The sequence below is a fragment of the Gossypium raimondii genome, chromosome 11 (genome assembly GCF_025698545.1).
Source record: "Gossypium raimondii isolate GPD5lz chromosome 11, ASM2569854v1, whole genome shotgun sequence".
Lineage (NCBI taxonomy): Eukaryota > Viridiplantae > Streptophyta > Magnoliopsida > Malvales > Malvaceae > Gossypium > Gossypium raimondii.
The window spans coordinates 61,146,287-61,157,349 of NC_068575.1; the positions used below are offsets into that span (position 1 = coordinate 61,146,287).

Sequence of the window (11,063 nt, forward strand, 5' to 3'; positions counted from 1 at the left end):
AACACTCTAGTAGCTTCTTAGCTCCTCCAAAGCTAAAAACCAAACACCACACCCGAGTGCCAGTCCAGCCATGGTCAAACTTTGGTCAAGGGTAAAAAAGGAGCAACCATCTAACCTCATTCAGACTTTGGTGTTCAGCATGCAAAAGATGTCGACTGAATGGTCCAGGTAAATAAAAACCAGTGTTAGAGTGGACAAGATGTGATTTACTGAGCTACAACAAGCCCTTGCCTGTTGCCCAAAACTTCAAAGTAGGATGAAGCAGTTCTGCCTGCAGGAATGAATGAACCTTTTGATGGCACATCAAGCAGCAAATCTCGGTCACAACTTCCGTTGGCAAAATGGAGAGAATCCAGACCAGCACGAGAGAGATACCATCTGGAGGCAAGGCAAATAGGCTTCTCGGACTACAGCGAGCACCATTGTTGTCTAAGAATGAACATTTCTGCTGTGATGCGAATAGTTTCATGGAGGATAATGGTCTAGAACAATGCTAGTTTCATAACTGGCAGGTCAATGCATCCCTTGTCTAGCAGGGTTCTTATTCCTTTCAACTCCATGTCCTGAAAATTTTGATGCGCTCTTGCCATCACTATATGCAGGGAAGCTTGAAGACTCTGAATTTTTACGATATTTTAATAATTTTTATAATATTTTGAACCGCGACTAAAATCAACTTAGGTAAATAGTTATTTAGATTCAAATGGACTTAAATTTAGTCAAGTCAATGTTGTTCAACATGCAGTGAACAACGTTGAACAATTAATGATTACGCTATCGGTCAATACCCACATTATCTATGACATAGAAGAAGAAAAAACCAAAACGCATCAGTTCGTTAGTTGAGTGTGACGTTTATTTTTAATCACAATTAACTTTTTAAATCAAAGAAGAGTAATTTAGGTATTAAAATGAAAAAAAATAGTATAGATATTAAAGTGCGAAAATGTAAGCTAAAGTTTATTAAAAATTTCAATTTATTTCATTCAAAATTTAAACTTCTTCTAAATATTAAAAGCTTATAAAAAAATTAAATAATACTTTTGTTAAAATGGCAAAAAATAAATCTTCACCGAGTTATAAAAATACAACTACTCAAGCAGGAGTTGTATTATAATAGATACGCTAAACAACCCCCAACTTTTCGGGAAAAAAATATGAATCGAATTATTCTTTCTCCATGAAAATGGAGAAGTCCGACGAGTCTTAGCTTCTTAATCACGCTACTTTCTTCGTCGTATTTTCTCTCCTCGTCGCTACCTCTTCTGTTATTAGATCTTCGAAGCGTGTTTCTCCCTTCATTTTGTTTGTTTCGCTTTTCTTTTTCCCTAAAAGTAACACTTTTTCTTTTTTGGCTTTTGTTGTGCTTCCTATTTAATGATTGCTGTGATGTATGTTTTATTGGTATTTTATTTGTTTTGTGATTTATTAAGCCCAGCTTTTTTAGGGTTTGATTATAAATGTGAGTTATTTGGTTAGGGTTTTGTTAGAAAAGAAAAAATAAACACCGGTTTTAATCTATACTACTTGGATTCGAGTGAAAGGATCGAATGCTTTGAGTATTTTTATATTTTTAAAATTTTATGTATTTGAAAAATGTTTAGAAAATCATATTTTCATACTCATATCAATTAATAATTAAAAAACAAGGTCGGGGCAATCTTGTTTCAATATATTTTCAATTCAGGCCTCAAGTGCTAGTTTAATTGATGTTCTTCATGTTTTGTGCCCCAGATGGAGAGAGTTCCTGCATTTGCCCAACTGTTAAAGAAAGGAGAACTTATATAGATTAACCATTTGTTACTGCCTTATTGATCAGCTCATATTTAGGTAAGTTTGCTCCCTCCAAGAGTTCAAAGTGTATAACTTGATGAATTGTAGTACATTTGTTAAAGCCTTTTAATATTTATTTTACTTGGATTTTGGGTGATTCACCATTGTGGAGATAATGGAATGTGTATGCCTTTTTTAAAAAATCATATATTTGAAGAATAATATCTCGTATTAATTCTTGAATATGTGTCGGATACGTTGAGAAAAATTTGAAGTCCGGGTAACATAGTGGAAGACTAAATAAACCATTGAAACCTACTGCAGTAGAACTATGGTAATCATCAGTTACTTGCAATAGTAGGACTAACTCGTCTGAAACTTGGAGAAATCAGCTCTTTAGCACCAAGATAGAAGGCTATGCAATGGAGTCTTCCTCTCAGGATATGAATACGACTAACCAACCTGGTCACAAACCTTCGTTCTCGGCTTTGATCGATGCTATAGCATTGCAAGAACAATGTTTTGAACAGTCGCTAGCGAGTCAACAGCTTTGGGCCAAACAGCTTGCTGATGAACAGGAGGCAAAGATAAAAGCAACTGTTCAGAAAATCACAGTGGATGCTGCTGAAGTTGATGAAATTCTTAAAGGGAAAAACATTGTTACATCAGATGCGAAACCAGAAGGGTTTAACTCCAAAAGGTATGATCCGATGGCTTTAATGTATTAAACCTTTTTCCTCATCATATAGGATAGATTTGCTTCATCTTCAGTGCATGTTATGGTGATTAGAGTGTCTTTCTGTGCATAGATTTTCTGTCTTTTTAACATACAAGCTGGAATGTATTGACGTCTCTGTTTTCGGTATCTTTAGCTCTATGGTGAAACTGATGATTCTGATGTTGAATTTCACTCAACAAACTTGCTGCTGTCTATTTCATGCATGCTAACAATGTTTAGAGATGTGTTTCTATTTCGTATTCATCAATATGTGCACCTTTTTTTGTTCATCGAGTGTTTCTATCTTGTCTACGGGCAGTGAGGAAAGGGAGCTTCAATCACAGCCTACATGTGGGCAATTTTCAACATCAAGATCCCGATCTACCTCTCTTGTCCGGTATCCAGAACCAGATGTTTTCAAGGAAAATAGAAGGTATTCCCCAAGAGATCATGTCAACAAGAGGGATCTTGGCTATTTCAACTCTGACATCCGATATAATCTTTACAAGGACCAACGGAGACCAAATTCCCAGAGTTTCAAATACCAACCAGGTGATAGTAGAGGCAGAGCTTATCGTAGGGCATCGAGAAGTCCTGAGGCTGACACTAACCCTCACTATGGAAGGTCTATTGATAGCAGAAAGCATAGAGAAAGAAGAGGTGCATCACCCTTGGAAAAAAGCTGGAAAAGGGAAAGATCTCCATCTAAATCAACGTCTCAGAGATATTGCCATGAGGATTCTAATTCCGGAAGGTCGGGGAGCTTCAGATGCCAGTCGGGTGATGATGCTGGCAGAAACTATCATACGGTGTACCAAAGACCCACTGATGTCGGTATCCCTCACGATAGTAGGTTTATTGATAGCAGAAAACATAGAGAAAGCAGTGGTTCATCGCATATGGAAAGAAACTGGAAAACGGAAAGGAGATCTCCATCTAAACCTAAGCATCAGAGTTATTTCGACAAGGACTCCCATAGTTTCAGATGCCAGCCAGGTGATAGTAGAAGCAAATGTTATGACAGTAACCCTCACCATGGAAGGTCTATTGATAGCAAAAAGCATAGAGAAAAGAGAGGTGCATCACCCTTGGAGATTGGTAGGAGTCACAAGAGTAGACATCTTTTAGCGGAAGACCGAAAAGATGGTTACAGAGACAACGGTGATGAGAAGATTAGTGAGCCTACAGGTGGCAGGAGTGGATGTCAGAAAAAGCCAACCATGGATGAAACTTGGGAGAAAACACTATATTAGGTACGAGGAAGATCAAGAGGCATATATGTGCTAGCTTGTGTCGTGTTAAAGCAACTTTTCGTCCCTAATAGAACATTGTTTAGTCTTCCTGTTGGGTTATGTTTCTTTGGTACTCAGTAATGTGGTACTTGCTAAAAACATTTTCTTATTTTGGTTTTATGTAGTATTCGGTCAATGGATTAACATTGGAGCAATAGAAAAACAAACCCTTTTGAGCCACCATGGGTTCCCAGCAACGAGTTCTATTGAAGAAATTGGTGCAACAGTGGCTCATAGAATGGAACTGAATGTTGGTAGATGGTGTGTGGTGGGCAAAACCAATCATATATGCAAAATGCGAAAGACGTTAATATATGGCAAAAGTTGAAATAAAATAACATGGTTATTAACTTATTATATTAACATGATGCTTTAGCACAAAAAGCAACAAACTTTCATGTCTCCAAGGCAAGGTTAGATGGGTAAAGCTCCTCAGCTATTGCTTTGTGATTTAGTCTCTCCTTTTCTTCTTTTTCTCGCTCTTCTCAGCTGAATTTTTCAACTGAAAACACAAGAATGTTCAGTATTGGTTCGTGTATACCAAAATGAAAAATTAATATAAAGTCAGCCATTAAAGATAGCTTTATCAGGTATTCCAGCTTGACTCACCATAATTATCAGAATGCGGACAAATACAGCAACAAAATCAGTGAAAAGAGTCAGGGCATGCTTCACGTAGTCCAGGTCACCCAAGTGGGCTTTCTCGATTATGTCCTGCGTGTCGACTATCATATATCCCACAAACACCAAAAGCCCTAAGTAGATCTGTGAGGACAATCAAAGGCAAAGAGGGAAGGTCAATAGCAGCTTTTCAAGTACAACGAGACAGAAAGTTTCTGGCTAATATTCGCTTGCCTCAGTCATAAAGAGGGCTGTGGAACCACCAAAGATGGAGGAAGCAAAATGCAACCAGAGAAGCACGGACACACCAGATGAGAGCAAGCCACCAAGGTAAAGGTACTCTCGTCGCCTTGCTAACATAGCAGCTCCTGAAAAACATGCAAAGGCCAATGCTGTTCCCACAAATGAAGCTACCAATACACTGCCATTGTGGATAAATACGCCATTAGTACAAGCCACTTTTTTTAGTATTATTATTAATCATTTGCAAAGGAAGAAAAGACATACAAAGTCACGCACCCAAATGAGATTCACAGGTCCAGATAATAGTAATAGTAAAATAGAAATTAAGCATAGTATTATCTTCCAAATGTAACACAAATTAATATATTTCTTGAAACAAAACCCAAGTATTTTCACAGCATGGGTGTATCATTAATATCACAAAATTACCAATTTAGTTTTTATAGGAAAGATACCTCGGGTCGATTTGAATAGCCAAGTCAATTAGAGGACCGATTGAAGCTCCTTCAAACACTGCCGATGCCATTAGAAGAGAAACCCTCTTTTGCTGCAAAATTAATAAAACCAAAGCAAAAGATGAGTACATGCAAAAAGAAATATCATCATCTTATACAAATGAAGAAAGATTATTACCTCTTCACAAGGAGGGGTGGAAAGGAGCCAAATAATGGTTCCTAAGCATGCAAATGTGGTGAGGTAACCCCCAATGTTCCAAAGAATATGGAGATAAGCTCCAACAGCAGAGGCAATCAGTGCACAACATAAGGTCAAATAAACCTGCAAATTAGAAACGCTATGCTCAGACAATCGAGATCCTTTTTCTTATAAGCAGAAAAATAATTAAATAGATGGATAAAATCATAACAAGCATTTATAATCACATAAAAGATGAAAACTGCAATACGTTTCAACTCTCAGAAGAAGCCAAGAAAGATTCAATCCAACGTTCAAAATCCTAAGTAGCAAATTAGATTTACCTGCTTGAGATGAGTTTGAACGATGGGAGAGATCTGACGGAAATTCTTAAGAGTATCGTAACTCCAGATGTTTCTCGATTGGGAATCGAAGAAGGAAGTGAAGGCATCCATTTGTTTGCTGAGAAATAGCAAGAAAATTCATTTGGTTATTTTAGTTACGAGGTGGAATGGTATTTATCGATAGAGCTGGATGCCTGGATCAGATAATTTTCTTGGAAATTTATAGGTAATTAAGTTACTAAAAAGCCCTTCGTTTTGTAGAACTTTAACGACTTTTTATTTTTACAGGGATTAAGTTGCTTAAAGCAATTTTAAAATATTGAGCTATCGTAATTTTTTATCCTGAATTTAATAATTAAGTTCTTTCTGAATGCTTGTATTTTTTTATTTTTATACATAAATTTGACAAATAAACTCATTTTAGTCTTAACCTTAAAATATAAAATTGTAAATTTTCAAGTGATATCATGACAATTTTAATATATTGACGTTATTAAATTTTAATGAAATCTAAATTTAAGCATCAAAATAAGTCTAACTCCCAATCGATTATTGAATTCAATAATTTAAATTTATATTAACATAAATATTTTAAGACCAGGTACCAGATAATTTCTCAACATTAAAAAGTGATTAAATACGGCAAATATTGGAATTTTGCACTTAATCCAATATCTGAGAAACCGAGGAAAAGAAAAAGCGCAAGTGCTCTGGAAAATTCGAGGTGTCATGGGTTGAAAACCCAAAGCATCAATCTTCGTTCGGCTGCTGCTGATGCGTCACGTAGACCAATAGAATATCGCCATGTCAACACACTACTTCCATTGCGAACATCATAATTTTTTATTCTTTCAGGGAATATAAAGGATTTATTGCTAACATCCTTCTAGAACTCAAAATATCATTCCAGAAACTTATAGGGTTTAACTTGAAAGTAAATTTCTTGAGAATTTAAATTCTCAAGTTTAATTTTAACTCAAAAGAATAGGTTTTAAAGCATATAAGATGTTTTCCTCTTAGTCCCTGATAAACCATAGACCCTTGCGTCCCCAAAAGGGTGAACCTTACATTTAGCTATTAGATTAGGAGCATTTTTTTATACAACTTGAACATGTAAGAGGAAATTCCATGCATTTAGATTCAAACCTTCAAAAATGGAGTTATAGAGTTCGTGTCCTTTGCTTTCCCAGATTTTCATGTATTGAAGCCAAAAATTCATGCTTAAGAGCATCCTCTGCTGTAATCCTTAATCTTGGGTTCACTGTTAAGCACTTGTCCACAAGATCGTAAAGCGAGCTCGGTATCTCTGTAAGGAAGTCTCGTCTCTTCGTATTAATTCGGCACCACTGCCGTAGGTTCATAGTTGTTAAAGACTGCTTACCATAGAGCTCCTGTAACAAAAGTATTAGCAATTTACTTTTAAATAAGTTATAGTTGCAGATCATGCATTATTATACTTGCATTTATTATACCTCAGGAAATGAGGAATCACGATTATGTAACTTGGCAACTTCCCAAAGATCTTCACTGCCTCTCAGCTTTGCAATATCATTTATACTCCTGAAAGTGCCAAAAGATGTTGGGAACATAAGCCATCAAACAAGAAACTGGATCGAGCGGTTTCGGTTAAAGAAATCTTACTGTTCGGGATCACTAATAAAGGGTGATTTCCCTATCATTAGGTAGAGTAGAGTGACCCCAGCAGACCAGATATCAATTTTTGAACCTTGATGTTGAGATCTGAATAAGACCTGAAGAAAATAAGAATACCAATTATCAAGGAAATCTGGCATAGACTGTTAATATTTTTCTTTTGGACATGTTTTGGTTATCTAATGAATTCAACGCATAAGAGCACCAGGGATTTTCTTTTAGTATTTAAAATCAAAACATGAATTGAAGTTTATCGGTCATTACCTCTGGAGCTCGGAAGCCTTTTGTTCCAGCACAAGGACCTTTTGTCTTATGCTTCCCATCCCCTGCAAGTGAATAAAATTTGATGAGTTTTACAAGGAAAATGATTCTTTCAAATCAAAGTTCCAAAATTTACCCAAAAGATGCTCGCCTTTGTTCTTGGCAAAGCCAACCCCAGATAAAGCTAAGCTAGTTGAGCACAAAGGCATTGGAGTAGGATGAAGAATCTGTCTATCCCATTTTCCTGGAGAAGCAGCAACTCGCTTTCTCATGGAAGCAGGAACATGTAACACTCCAGGTTTTGGACTCTGCATTGCTTCCTGTGCCAGACCGATGAGCTCTTTCCTGCCTTGGCATGGCAAAGGCTCTCTGAGCCTTTCTGCTGAGGGAGTCCTTGCACTTAAATCCTTTGTTGAGGTAATGCCTGAACCATCTACACCCTGACTATTTATTTTATTCCAACTACTCAAGTCATTATGAAGAGCCTTCCTTTGAATTGCTGTCTTCCTCATGTTCTTAGGCTCTAAAGTTAACCTGGAGCCTTTGGTTGCCTCTATATTGATTCCCTCTCTTGATTTGATATTTAAAAACTTGCTGCTATTTGTCAGATGAGTGGCTTTGGCAGGAACGATATTATGATGAAAAGTTACATCATATCCCGACTTGGATTTGTCTGTGAAATGCATAAGAATGCCACATCAATCATAAATAGATGGTCCTCTTCATTGCCTACAGTAAAAAGTACTAGGATTCTTAACTTCAAGCTCCAGAAAAAAGGAACTAACCCATACTCCTGTACTTTTGATGCATTTCCTGTCAAAACAAGAGAGATAACAAAACTAATAGTCCTCAAATTAGAGTACAAAAATATTGCCGGGGAATATGCAAACGGCCAACCACAGGATCATGTAAGGTTGGCACTTAGCTACTTACCATGGCAAGATTGAAATCAATAAGATAACCTTTGTTGGTCTTACGAGAGAAAAGAAAGTTTCCCGGTTTAACATCCCTATGAACTATTCCCTGCATGTGTATAAAGAGTTATTAAGAACTTGTAATTTTGTAGAATAGATGCATCGCATCCAGAAAATCACATACCTGCTTATGAAGATTTGCAAGAGCTTTGAACAAGCAAAAAGCATACCACTTTAACTGAAAAACATCTATTTCTCTTTTCAACACCTGCTCTCAATGAAACAAACGCACCATCAAGCAGAAGAACAAACAAAACATGGCTTCCAAAATTCTAATAATTACCTCAGGCCTATCATGCTCAACATACTGCAGAACAAAGCAATCAGAATTCTCACTCTTAATGCATCCTTCATATCGTATTATAAAGTTCTTTCCCCTGGCATTGACAAAAAGAAAGATTGGAAGAGAGAAGAAGAGTTTAATATAAACTGCTTTGCTTTTATAAACAAGAAGGTTTTCTTTAAAGTGAAACAAACTTCTTAGTTCTTACCCAAAACGCTCCAGCATTTTCTGCTCATTGTTAACGTAGTTCTTATGAGCATTGGCATGAGGACCTGCGATGAGATAAACAAATAATATAACAACAGGGGAATGACCCATACATGTAACCCAATAAGAGTCCTCATTGCAGCACAGCAATGCAACTGCATGTTATATCAATTTTCCTCTTACATTTAATGGCAACTAAAGCCCCGTCATTCTTCCTTCGAGCCCTGTACACAGTGCCATAACCACCTGCCAATTAAAGTTTCACCTTAGCCAATTAATAAATCATCTTAGTTATAAGCAGAACTGTGATATGAAATGCAAGCAAGGAAAATTGAAGCTATGGTACCTGAACCTTCTTCCTCTTCTACAATATAAGATTCAAAGTCAGGTAATACTTTTGGCTTTGCCTGGTCCTAAAGCAAGCATACATCGATATTTAAGTTACAATTAAAATAAAGCACAGCAGCCGACTCAGGCTTATTAAATAGACTCCACTTACAAAAATGGAAGTAATAGAACATTATGCAAGAGACAGCAAGCTACAAATGCAGAGGTGAGCTTACCTGAAGAGAAATAGAGGTAGAGTTTGCCCTTCTTTCATTAACATATATATCCTTACGGTTCTGAGTTGATTTCTGCGCAGTACGAGCTGATAAATTATCTTTTACACGATACCTCTTCCTTTTGTAAGTACTGACAACATTGGTATCCCCTAAAGACTTGTTGGGGGTTTGAAATACTGGAGGCATAACACTAGATGCTGCTGGTACGATTTCGAGTTCTTCACCTAGAGATGGCATCTTACGATTGCAGTTACCCTCATCAAGGCTTTTCAAATCTCGTTCAGGTGGTTTATCAGAAAGACAAATGTTAAATGGAGGAGACAGATCTTCCACTCCTTGTCTTCTACTTACCAAATCAAGTTTCTCCTCTTTCTTATTGTCCTCCACAGCCACTTCATTGTCTACTGTTCTAAAACTTCTTTTGGTAAAATCCACATAAAATTTTCCACCCAACGCCACTCCTATATTGCTCGTCTCAGCACACTCGGGAAAGTTTATACCATTGAGGATAACAGCTTTGGTTTCTACTTCAGGTTTACTACCAACCAATTCTTTGCTGACATTTCCCAACATATAGTCTTCCACATTTACCTTGCTTTCTACATCTTCAATGCCCTCTTCTCTATAGCTTAATTCTCTAGCACTACTCATTCTGTTCATATCGTCAGTTAAAAGGTACTGCACCTGAATTTTTTTTCATCAATTAGCGTTTGGAGACTATAACACTGAAATGAATAAATTACTAAAGATTGATTTGCTTGATGGCATTTCCAACTCGAAGATCTAAAATTTTCATCATAAACTAAAAGTATAGTCAAATCAATCTAAAAACTAGTACAAATTCGCAATGTCAAGGAGTTAATTGGCAGATCTATTGTGTAAAATAAGCTCAAAAAATACCTTCGTACAATAATTTCGAATTCTCTTCACCGAAGGAATCAACTCCCTTTCGTTCTCATCCTCAGAAAAATCAGAAGCTGAAAATTTAACTTAAAGGTCAACCAAAAAAAACACGAAATTAAACAAAAAAAAAGTGCAAAAATGGCTCGTTTTGGAAATTACCATATCGATCCCTCTTGCAAACCCGTATCTCCGGGAAATTGCGGGACGGAACCGGCAGCGAAGTGAAAGCATCGGCGACAGTGAAATTTCGAGCTATATAAGCGGCGAAAAAAGAAAGGCCAATTGAAGAGATAGCGACGAGATGCTTGTCGTCTGAGAGAGTGATGGGAGAATTCGGGATGGAACAGAGTGAGAATATGATATCGGGGCTTACCGGAAAGAGTGTGCATTGGGAAGCGAGGTCCGAGATAGGGGCGGGTTTGCCGATGAAGATTATAAGAGAAAAAACATGCCAGGCCTTTTGAGACTCGGTGGCTGAGAGGCTTAGTGACTCAGTGAGTTGATCCAAGTTACTTTTCATTTCGATTATGGACGTGGAGAGAGGAGAAATGTTGAGGTTTGAAAAATGGAGGTAATTTACTAATTTGCTGGAAAT

At 37.0% G+C, this 11,063-nt stretch overlaps 3 protein-coding genes across 8 annotated transcripts; 1 reads left to right on the plus strand and 2 right to left on the minus strand.

Moving 5' to 3' along the window:
• Positions 1-1,103: 1,103 nt before the first annotated feature.
• Positions 1,104-3,963, plus strand: LOC105801976 (uncharacterized). 5 transcript variants are annotated; one of them, XR_008191066.1, is made up of 6 exons: positions 1,104-1,334; positions 1,735-1,830; positions 2,166-2,473; positions 2,811-2,924; positions 3,001-3,744; positions 3,909-3,963. XR_008191066.1 is itself a non-coding variant. In XM_052624082.1 (5 exons), exons 3-4 carry the CDS (start codon positions 2,196-2,198, stop codon positions 3,742-3,744), a joined length of 1,212 nt encoding a protein of 403 aa, XP_052480042.1. In that variant the 5' UTR covers positions 1,104-1,334; positions 1,735-1,830; positions 2,166-2,195; the 3' UTR covers positions 3,909-3,963. The 5 variants fall into 5 exon arrangements, 4 of the variants coding, with proteins under 4 accessions (XP_052480042.1, XP_052480043.1, XP_012488808.1 ...); XM_052624082.1 differs by having other exon boundaries at positions 2,811-3,744; XM_052624083.1 differs by having other exon boundaries at positions 3,001-3,963.
• Positions 3,964-4,070: 107 nt separating this feature from the next.
• On the minus strand, positions 4,071-5,806 carry LOC105801977 (bax inhibitor 1). The gene is made up of 6 exons (XM_012633356.2): positions 5,625-5,806; positions 5,281-5,424; positions 5,103-5,194; positions 4,639-4,825; positions 4,393-4,548; positions 4,071-4,285 (listed from the first exon to the last, which is right to left on the minus strand). Exons 1-6 carry the CDS (start codon positions 5,733-5,735, stop codon positions 4,235-4,237), a joined length of 741 nt encoding a protein of 246 aa, XP_012488810.1. The 5' UTR covers positions 5,736-5,806; the 3' UTR covers positions 4,071-4,234.
• A 746-nt stretch (positions 5,807-6,552) lies between these two features.
• Positions 6,553-11,063, minus strand: LOC105801975 (uncharacterized). Of its 2 annotated transcripts, none has more exons than XM_012633351.2 (15): positions 10,628-11,063; positions 10,466-10,542; positions 9,566-10,249; positions 9,349-9,415; positions 9,186-9,248; positions 9,004-9,067; positions 8,796-8,889; positions 8,637-8,720; positions 8,472-8,561; positions 8,324-8,351; positions 7,690-8,211; positions 7,542-7,603; positions 7,266-7,375; positions 7,097-7,184; positions 6,553-7,015 (listed from the first exon to the last, which is right to left on the minus strand). In XM_012633351.2, exons 1-15 carry the CDS (start codon positions 10,986-10,988, stop codon positions 6,785-6,787), a joined length of 2,625 nt encoding a protein of 874 aa, XP_012488805.1. In that variant the 5' UTR covers positions 10,989-11,063; the 3' UTR covers positions 6,553-6,784. The 2 variants fall into 2 exon arrangements, with proteins under 2 accessions (XP_012488805.1, XP_012488804.1); XM_012633350.2 differs by having other exon boundaries at positions 7,675-8,211.